The 10996-nt window shown below is 37.9% G+C and overlaps 1 protein-coding gene across 1 annotated transcript; it reads right to left on the bottom strand.

Moving 5' to 3' along the window:
* Positions 1-9637: 9637 nt before the first annotated feature.
* Positions 9638-10682, bottom strand: rps29 (ribosomal protein S29). The gene is made up of 3 exons (XM_085131796.1): positions 10550-10682; positions 9990-10089; positions 9638-9747 (listed from the first exon to the last, which is right to left on the bottom strand). The coding sequence occupies exons 1-3, from the start codon at positions 10609-10611 to the stop codon at positions 9739-9741; spliced, it is 171 nt and encodes a 56-aa protein (XP_084987922.1). The 5' UTR covers positions 10612-10682; the 3' UTR covers positions 9638-9738.
* Between the last annotated feature and the right edge of the window lie 314 nt (positions 10683-10996).

Genomic DNA, 10996 nt, shown 5'->3' on the forward strand with positions numbered 1-10996 from the left:
GAAATAAAATAAGTGAATCTCACTTACCAAAACTGAAGAACAGACCTACTGGATAGAAAACTTGACATTTCAAGTTTTTATCAAAATGTTCCTAAGTGCTTTTTTGATAGAGCAAGGGATTTTCAGTGTAACATTTCTAAACATACTAGTTCTCTTTAGAAAGCACAAATATTTCTTTTTTTGCAGACAATAACATAATTTCAGTAAAACAGCCAATATTAACAGGGTGAATGTTATTTTTGCCCTGAAAAACTGACCTTTTCATTCAGTCTCACAATAAAGAAGAAATTAGTGACAGATATGTCAAAAGATTCTAGAACAACTGCTAAGCCAAATGAGTTAGCCAAGTTGGAAATTATAGTCTCAAAGAAGACAATAACTATAACTCTGCACAGGCACGGACTGTTTTCACACTTCACACTTTCAGATCAGGAGCTAATAACTCTGTCCTTATATTAGAGGGGTTAAGCCATATACAGGGTGGGGGAGATGACCCTTTTAGGAGCAGGAAGTCACACAAACGCACCCCCATTCTCACACACACTCACGTGCACATACACACACACACCTAGTGCCTTATCTTTTATAACCATAAGGGGGTTTTACAATGGGTGTTTGTGTAAACCTCGGTCTGACACCGAGGGCAGAAGGACTGCTCTGAGATCCTTCCCTTGCTAGCATGTGAAAACCGGTTGAGCTGTTCGTCTTGCTTTGTTAACGGGAATAAGTTTCTGAACCAGTGGGGCCTGTGGAAGTGCAGACCCAACACCTAACATTTGTTATGTTTATTTATTTATTGAGTCATTTACACTCTGTCTGATTCTGCTAGGATCAGCTGGTTATGGTTTCCCAAACACATGTGTTTATCAGTCATTATAAATACTGATACGAATAGCTAATATCGACCTACCGATAAATCAGTAGGGCTCTAACAACCATATCTGTTTGAAATTTGGCCAATCAGAGTCATCTTTTCTCATGCAGTACTGTATAGATTTCATAGATGCTATTTTTTTACATCCCTCTTTAGGTCACAGATGTTAAACTTGCATGGAAAGAAATCTGAATTGACCCTGTTTCCACTGAAACATGCTGACATGTCTGAGGGATGACATTCATGTATACTAGCTTCGAGTGAAATTCTAGTTGAATGGTCAGCACTGTGACACACTGCCAAAACACCAGTACAAGTGGACAGAATGGGACTTCCACACTGAAATCTAAATTTAGCAGTCATCCTGAAAGAGCTTGAGAGCTGCACGAGAGGATGACCATTCAGATAAAATCACATTATGTTTTTTTATATTTATTGGTGGAAACCTAACAGTAAATTTTAAAGAATTAAAAGGAAAAAAAGGAAAAGGTTCCACATCCATATCTTCAAAAATACAGCTCCTCTTATGACCTTCACTGTGGACCGACTCTCCACAGATGTTTGATGAATCCCATGGGATGCATGTATAGTGTAATTCATTAAATGCAGCATTGTGCCAGCCAATACAGTGCAGACTGAATACCAACAAACCTTTTCCAGACCGTCTTTTGTATTTGTCATATTTGGTAAGCAACACATTTTTCATGTCTGGCTCTGTATTTCAGCACTGAAATTACAGAGTGAGTAAAAAAAGGTTAGTGCTGATCATACACCTACCTTTGCAGAGAGGTGACATATTTCTTGACCCTGGTTATTAATATTCAGCCAACCTATTTTTATGTTGTTTCACATTTTCTGTAACTGGCATTACAACAACAGGCTTTAGGTGAATGTACCTTTTTTCCCATGACTGAATTTTGGTCTTGTTTATTATGCTCGAGATTCTACAGTGTCCTTTAACTGGACAACCCCCCTCATGTTTTCATTGGTGATTATAATTGATTACAACTGGTAGTTTCTCTTTGCTAGTCTTAAAGGATTTGTTTGATTGCGCTCATTGGACTCACCGATACTTAGAACAAAGCAAAAGGCCATGGAACTCAGTGAAGATATAAAAAATGAGAATCATAGATTTATATGATTCTCATTTTTTATATTGGAGACATTTTTAAACAACTGCATCTTTCAGGATCATTACTTCAAATAGCTGTAGGTCAGTACAACTTATTCAGATGTGTCACCACTTTGCCAATATCTGGAGAAGACCCAAACTGTCACTTAGAGGAAATTGGTTAGGATGTTCAGGAACAACCCAGAAACCATCAAACCTCAAGCCTTAGACTATTGAAAATTTGTGGACTGTGTTTAAAAGCCAAGTCTCTGCCAAGAAACTAACCAATTTAAATGAACTCTACCGATTCTGCCAAGTAGAGCGGTCCAGCTGGAATTATGACAGAAGCTTGTTGTCGGCTACCAAAAGTGTTGACATGCAACTTGCTAGGGGACATTTAACTAAATGTTCATAGGGTGTATGTATATATATCTGAGCCTGTTTGGTTAGAGCAAATCGGGTGCACCCAATTCCTCCTTCCCCACTGTTATCAGACTCCTGAACAGCTGACCTACCTCAACTGCAATTTGCACACGAAGTTCATTTCGCACATTAAGCTCCTTTGTACATCCTTTTACATTGACAACTGCATGCCTCATTTGTCTTCATTTACTTATTTTTGTACTTATTTATTTATCTTTTATTATTTTTATCCTTATTTTTACCATATTTATCTTAATATCTTGTCTTATTTTTATCCTTATTTATCTTGTTCCTTCAACCCTACCTAACTTGGCATTTGTGTATGGACAGCAAAGGAAGAATGTCATTGCACAAAGAAATGCTATTTCTTCTGTACACATGACAATAAACACCCTGAATCTTGAATCTTTGAATCTTGAATTCCTTTTTAATAAAGTCATTAAAGATGTATGCTGTATAATCATTTCACCCCGAAAAAGCTCAAGATTAACATACACAGCAAAATCTCCGGTGTTAAATTAACACTAGAGAGTGTCTATATGTGTCCACTCTTTTGAGTGTTAAATATAACACTGTTGAGTGTTAAATGAACACTTTTGACAGTGTTGTATTTTTAAAAGTAACCTAGTCAGTTTTTAAGATTTACAACGACTAACACTGAGCAGTGCTGATTTTCTAATACTGGAATATTTCTAGTATTTTGAGTTATTTTCCAGTGTTAGAAAATCAGCACTGCTCAGTGTTAGTCGTTGTAAATCTTAAAAACTGACTAGGTTACTTTTAAAAATACAACACTGTCAAAAGTGTTCATTTAACACTCAACAGTGTTATATTTAACACTCAAAAGAGTGGACACATATAGACACTCTCTAGTGTTAATTTAACACTGGAGATTTTGCTGTGTAGGATTCATACCCATGAGTGTATATGAACTTCTTATCAGAAGTGTGCATCATTCAGCTTGGAAATATCAGTTTCCTGAAGATTTTGGATTTTCATTATCTTTATAGAAACGCTCATGTAATTGGATTAAGTTTGGCTAGTTTGAGCTGCGCTCCATCCGCAAACGCAGCATTCGGTGCTCCCACTCTCTGACATGTCAGTGCATCTCTGCCTGCTGTTTGAATCCCTCCGCCAACCGAATATCCACCGCTATATCATGTTTGAAGTGAGCAGTGAGCTCAGAGGATAGTCACAAAACTTTAACAAATCAGTCGTTTTAAATACAAATTGTCTTATTTTCTCAACGTATTTCATTACAGGCCAACTTGCTCTTCTTCTCTCCTCTCAACAGCACGTTTGAGTTGTCATTGTGAAAGCGCAGGTGTTACTAATAACATTAACGATCGTTGCTTTCTATAACACTGAGCTGTGCTGTGCACGGGCATGGCTGAAGTGTTCACTGACTTCTAATTAGGAATTTGTGTTGTCCAGCTTTTCATAGAAATACTGAAATCCAAAAGTGAAAAAATATATATATTATTTTAAGCACCATCTTCTTTCATGAGGTGTCGTGTGGATCTTGCCCACCTCCGGAGCCGCAATGAAAACAAAGCGAATGTCTATCAGCCTCCTCTGGCCTAGCAAAAACACCATAATTGATCTCTTTCACAGCAGCGCTCACGACGGCTTTGTTCATTTAAATGTCCCACTAAGCAACAGCTCAGACTGCAGCAGGATTCTGGCAACACAGCATCTAAATGGATGACGGCCATTAATAATTACACCTGCGCATTTCCTGTGGTGACTTGTCAGCCATGGGCTTAGCATGCGATTTCCATTTAGCCTTGGAGACTTTCACAGCCAGCTGATGTTACTTTTTGGTTTTATTTAATATCTGCCCGACGTTATAGGCTGCACATATCTCTGTAAGTCTAATATTGGCCGCACAGCTGACTTTAGGTAAACAAAGTCTGCATTGCTGAGGCAATTCCCTTGAAATTTATGGAGAAATTAATGTTTGCTGAAGTCATCTAAGCCTAAATTGGGGCTTTGCGGCACGCTTATTCCATGGAGGCTGGAGAATTAGCTTCTGTTTGACTGGAGCGATTGAGTCAGCCAGGTGCTCCGTACTGGACTGTAATAAAGCTCAGTGAAGTGCGCAGCTCACGTCTCAAGGGAGTACACCAAAACAGAAAAATATCTGAGATAATAATGTAGTCAGGTGATGTTTGTGGGTAAATATATTGCTGTTTTATAGCAACTGTGGAAAATAATAACAAATATGTTTTATCTTCAGTCCTCCAGCTTACTATAACATAAAGAAAAGGAGAATGTCAGGAACAAAACATCCTGTAATTATCAGCTATTATTCTTTGGGCGTCTTACACAATAGCCTGTTAATCATTGCATAATTTCACAGGTTCTGCTTTTACTATTGCTTCTTTCTTCAATTAATCTAATTTTTCTTTATGTCTCTGGCTGCTGCTCTTTTCTTCATATTTTTCATTTGCCATCCCTCAGTCAACATCTATCCCACTCTGTGGAAACTGGGAGAGGGGGAGCATGAATGAGTTGCATGTTTGCCCACAGCCGTTTGGAGGAACCTTGCAGAGGGAAGTGCCTCTTGGTCTAACAATCAAAAGCAGGTAAACCCAGAGGAATGTTTCCATGCCAACAGTGCGCTGTAACGTTTTCAATTCACCTATTTTTCGCTATAATCTAGGAGATGGATGGCAGACCTCTGCAATGTATCTGGCAGTCAGTCACAGTAGCTCAGAGACTTTGGGTCCCAAGCCATCACACCAACAGCTCCCTTCTGGTTTGTTCAAACTAGTGTTCCATTCAGGTTTGCTTTCAGCGTTAAGATCTGGCTGTGACCGCAAAGTGCACACAATAACATATTTATGTGTGTGTACAAGCGCGGCACACATGAGCGATCACAGAGTCTTTTATAGCCACAAACAGTCGATTTTACCAGCACGTACATCACTTAGGGATAATAAAATTAACTGCTACTCCCAGTAAACTGTCGACCATCCCCTCCATGTACAGATGCAATTATCTCATCAGGTCACTAAAATAAAAGAGACTTCACAAATTTATTTGCAACATTGCTTCTAATAAAACCCGTAACTCATAACTTCATTCAGTGTATTAACAATATATCCAAAGAAAACGTATCATTACCCCCTAAGTAAACAGTTAACTGACCTTATTGTCATATTTTAGTTATATTGGTTTTATATGAGTACCAATATAAAACCAATGGCTGAGTAGATTTTTTAAAATAATTTCTAATGGGGAAGAAGAAAAGAAGTCAGTGATTATGAGCTACTAAAGATCAGATAAATATGTTATCCATCCATCCATTCAGTTTCAGTGGATTCAATTTTTCCATTATTATTTAAATCTATGTGAAAGATGATCATAGCTTTTGTGATGTTGCCAACACCACTGATTTGAGAAGTCTAAGTTTGAGCATTGACAATAAGTGTGTGAAACAGAGGGACACTGCATCCTCATACAGTAGCAAGGTGCAAGTCCCACGGTAGGTATGTACCCTGCTTTACCATTTATTTTGTCCAAAATGGGAGCATAATAATAACCATTGTGCTTATTCGGGATTCTCTCCCTGCCAGCTACAGGAAATGAATGCAGCTTTAAGGCACTTCTGCATGGGCTTCCCTTTTCAAACCAGGGAACCAGGTCCATTTTTTAAACACTGTCTATGTTAAATATTAGGGGTGGGGGAAAAAATCAATACTGTGTAGTATCGTGATATTTTGTTTGCTAATAATGTATCAATATTTTGTCACAAAAAAGTTTTTGTGGACTGGAACATGCTCTGACTTCAGAGCATGTTGATCCTTTTTCTGAGCAAGAATCCTGACATTCCTTCACTGTCCAAATGTGTTTAACTTTTTTTTTGGCAGCAATAAACATGACAGTTTACTTATTTTAATTTAAGACATGTTTTATTTTAATTAAGTTTAAAACTTTTTTATTTAATGTAAAATTATATTTTGTTTTAATTTACTTTCAAATTCTTCAGTTGCTGAAGGGGCTGCATAGTTTTCACAAATTGCATAGTTCAGAATAGCTATAATTGTACCAGATGGTTGCGTTCAGTTAAGTTGGACTAGACTGTAATACAAACCGTTCAGTTTGTCAACAATAAAACTGATTGAAATGAGAGAAAGACTGAGTGTGAGACTTTGATATTAGATAAAATGAATATTGATAAAGTTTACCTTTATGTACAGAATCTGAATATTGCAAAATATTTTTAAAAATTGCAATAATATTGTCTCGTGCGTTAAGTATTGTGATAATATTGTATCGTGATAATATCGTATCGTGGGATGTATGGTGATTCCCACCTCTATTAAATATGCCTCTGTGGTTCTCCTCCCTTTACAAAATGCAAGACTAAAGTTGAAGCAGTAGCCCAAAAGGAAAAGTGAACTACTGTATGTGCTAAACCATTACTGTCTGATAATAAATGCGTACATTTAGATATCTACCTAGTTACTGCTACTCACTGTGTCACCAAAACTGCACATTTCTCTGGGGAAACTCCAGCTCTTCACACATTTGGACAAAGAGTCGACCAACAATAGGTTTCCACTCAGTTGGTTTGTTACAAATTTAACAACAAAGGACTGATAGTCAAAGTTAAAATGTGGATCGTCATGCCAAAACAGCATTTCTGGTAACAATATTTCAGATTTGATAAGATTTAAGGTTTAATTCCTGGATCATTAACTTTTATAACTAAAATAAAAATGTGAAAAATAAGTAAAAACTATAATTATTTAAAGACATGGAGGCAATTTCTTAACAACTTTATTTTCACTTAAGTCAATTGCCCAAATTCTGTTGTACCTCAGAAAACGATCGTCTGATTCACGAGCCACTGTGTACTGAGGACAAAGGATTTAAACAGAGCTATTTTCCAAACACATGTGAATCTAACTATATGTAGGCTACATATATAAAAATAGCACAGTGTAAGGCAGAAAGTGGAGCTGGAGCAAACTGTGTGACCACACAAAGCCAGTGAACAGTAACAACGATGGGAGACTTTTTGAAAAAGATTCAGGTTGGATGAAACTGATTTTTCACTGAGTCAGTTGTCGTGGAAGTTGTGTACTGAGGAGACAGCACAGCGAGAACATTGATGCGGTGCAAAGAAGAAAAAAAGGCAGTTGAACCGAACATCAAAGACAACACCTTCCACCCGCCAACATGGTGCAGTGATGCAACAAGGAGCGCTTGTGTGTTCAGCTCCAAACTGGCCTGCCCGTTCCTGCACACAGGCTCCTTTTATGCATAACTTATTGGCCTACTTTTAAAATACCTACAGATCTGAGGTAGACATCAATACACCCCATAAAATACGCCTAAGCCTTGCAGAATGTTTTGCACACGCTGTGCTTCCATTTCTAAAAAGTTCAGTCAGACAGTTATGGCCACATTTGTTTAAAGTAGCTATATCGCATATATTTACTGCATTTGGCAGGAAGTACCTTTTATTTATTTCCTTCATTTAAAAAGCTTCACTTGTTTGTGCATGTACTGGACTTCCGAAGACTCATTATAATGATGGCTGCTGCTCTAATTTTAAACATCTCTATCACTATTCATTCATCCTTTTATTTCTAAGCAGTTTGTTCTGTTGCTAGAATTATAGGTTTGAGTGCTTGTGTCAATTTCATTTTTATATCATTTTGTTTCTTTTTTACAATTTCCCCAATGGGATCATTAAAGTTTCATCTTATTCCTGCTGAACAAAAACAGATTTATTATTTGTGGTACGCTAGCATTTCCCAACCATATTTTAGTTATTGCCTTGAATTAAACAGATTAAAATCTGAACCTTGAGCATAAAGGAGTAGATTTACTATGCTTTTTAAAAAAGTCCAAGTAGCTGCACAACTACAATGTATTTTTCGTTTTTTATCCTTTTCAATCTGCCACAAACATCACTTTTAAGTGCCCACTTTAGACCCCATTAAGCTTCTCTAGTACCTGATGGCAAAAGGTATATAATTATGATGCATGAAAGATTTTTTTTTTTTTGGAGGGGGGGGGAGGGAGCAGCATAAATAGCATTACCAGCAGTCAGTGGCATCATCAATGGCACTGAGCATGACGTGCTGCTGCCATCTAGTGCCTAACACTTCACACTATTTTTTTTAAAGGTGAGAACAACAATGACAAATATTTTATAGTAAATCCTGGCAAAAAAAAAGAAAAGAAAACAAGGAACAGAAAAACTCAATATCAGATTGCACAGAATCCCATCTACCTGGGAACAGCCTTAAACAAATAGCTTCACTTTGGTAGCTTCAGTCACGAGGCGCTAAGCAATTAGGCACACTACGGGGGACTTATCAAATTTCATTAACTTTGAGCAAGACTATTATCTCAGCATGTTAGCAGTCTTTGGAAGAGAGCTGGGGGTATGTTGTTTTACGTGAAGGCCCGCTGAATTAAAAATTAATCAGCTGCACTTTACGCCGCTGCCATGATGCACAACTGTGAGGATTAATTGCACTACTTGACTTCTTGCAAAATAGCTCAGCGGATGTCCCATTAAAGGTTATTAACAAAGAAATGTGACCACTCAACCACAATGCAACCTTAAAATTGAGTTTCCACCTGAAATATTTTACTTCCATGCTGCCTGGTTTGTTTTCAAACGACAGGCACGGCCGACCCGTCTGAAAGCTTCCCCACCCCATTATCAAATTATTAAGGCTATTCCATTCCTATTGTGTTTTCTTCCCATCAGTCTTTCCCCACGCACCAGTTTCCATGGATACAAACCATTTCTCTGCAGTTATCTACCTATTACAAGGATGTCTACATTTCACCTATGTAAAAAACAAAAGAAAGAAAGAAAAGAAGTGCTGTAAGGCTTGCAACTGTTCATGGTTTTCTACACAATTATAATCTAATGACATGAAGTCACTAAATACTGCTAAGTAGCCATAACCCCAGTTAATAACGATCAAGTTTCAGTTTTACTCATATTTAAAACCTCTTGCTATAGAAAACCTGTTCGCTTAACTCTTAATGAACAGCAGCTCAAAGTAGGTGACCAACTAAGACATTTTATTTAAAATGGAAACATCTTTAACTGCCTGACCAACATGACTTTGCTGCTGAGCAAAACCAAAGGTCATTAATAGTGTTTGATCGCTCATCTAAAAGTCCTTTTTAATCCATTGTGGGGAAAAAAATATCAAATTCATGCCAATCAATAACCACGCAAAAAACAATCAAATTGGACAAAAAACAATTTATTTGCAATGACGAATTATCCCATCATGGCCAGACTTCTGACAACTTGACCCATCCGAGGACGTCAGCACAAGACATCTTAGTCCAGCTGCAAGAACATAAAATAGGTGTTAGTTATTGTAAAGAGACGGACATATAGCATGCTTGTAAGGAGCAAAAAGCAAAACAGCTGAAACTCATGCAAGACTAAAACAACATTTAATTCATGGGCTTCATCCTCAAATCAGCAAAGCCAGTCCTAATGAAACTTTATACAGTAGGAAATTCAGTTGATGTTCTGCGATGTAAAGTTATGATCAATTTGAGAGGCAACAGAAAAATACAACTTACCTTAACGAAGCCGATGTCTTTAGCGTACTGCCTGAAGCACTGGCGGCACATGTTGATCCCGTATTTACGGATCAAGCCATGTCTGTTAGAGCACACTCGGCTGCAACAACATCAGAGTAGGATTAATCATATATACGCTTTTATGTACCAGTTATACAAAACCCTGGCGCCGATTGTCGTAAACTATGAGCCGGTGTGCTCTTCTGAACACCGGGGCTAACTTTTAACAGTCCTGTAATAATGCTACTCTCAATAACGTTAAACATTTGTTACATTTCTTCCGATCAAGCGACGGAAGAAATTACACGCTTAAATCATATGCATTAAGGGCTTTCGGTAACTCTAGCCATTATAAAACCAAATCCGGTCAAAAGACAAACACGGCTGATGCTAATAGGGAAGGAGGGAGTATTCGCCTCCGCCATATTAGCTCAGGTTCAGGGCACATGCGGTGCACGTTTGGTAGCATTTTTTTTAAAGATGGGGAGGTCAGAAACACCTTATATCACCTCAACTTGATCACGTTAACCGATAAACAACGCAACAAAGTAGACACTGACCAGGAGCGGGATCCCTGTCCGAATTTTCTGGGGTGACTCCAATAGAGCTGCTGATGGCCCATCTTGTCTCTTTTCGCTCGAGTGTCGGAAAGGAAGAAGAACGGGCGCGCCTGCGCAAATAGGCTTTCTGGTGCTCTATTTCCGGCTTCGGGTTGTTGTGTACCGCCTCCTAGCGGCTGTTTGCATCAAATCTAAACTAAATTTGAAATACTATTTTTTTTGTACATCGCCAAAAATAATCAATTTGAATTAATAAATCTCACAGCCCAATGGGTAACCGCGACATCATTTAACCCTCTTACAGCTCTAAGCCCTTCATTTAAATAAAACCATGTTATATTAAACTATTCAGTCTTCATCTCAGAAACAATTGTCTGTTGACCATAAGCACTTAAAACAGCAAAGTGCTTGCTCTTTCTGTTTAGCGTGAGCATCTGGTTGCACACA

Source organism: Neolamprologus multifasciatus, chromosome 15 (genome assembly GCF_963576455.1).
Source record: "Neolamprologus multifasciatus chromosome 15, fNeoMul1.2, whole genome shotgun sequence".
Classification (NCBI taxonomy): domain Eukaryota; kingdom Metazoa; phylum Chordata; class Actinopteri; order Cichliformes; family Cichlidae; genus Neolamprologus; species Neolamprologus multifasciatus.

What these genes read in the sequence shown, in the direction of transcription:
- rps29 (XM_085131796.1), bottom strand. Translation starts at nt 10,611, where the DNA reads ATGGGCCATCAGCAGCTCTATTGGAGTCACCCCAGAAAATTCGGACAG. An exon ending in GGACAGGGATCCCGCTCCTG is followed by an intron (nt 10,090 to 10,549) that starts GTCAGTGTCTAC and finishes ATGTTGTTGCAG; the next exon opens with CCGAGTGTGCTCTAACAGAC.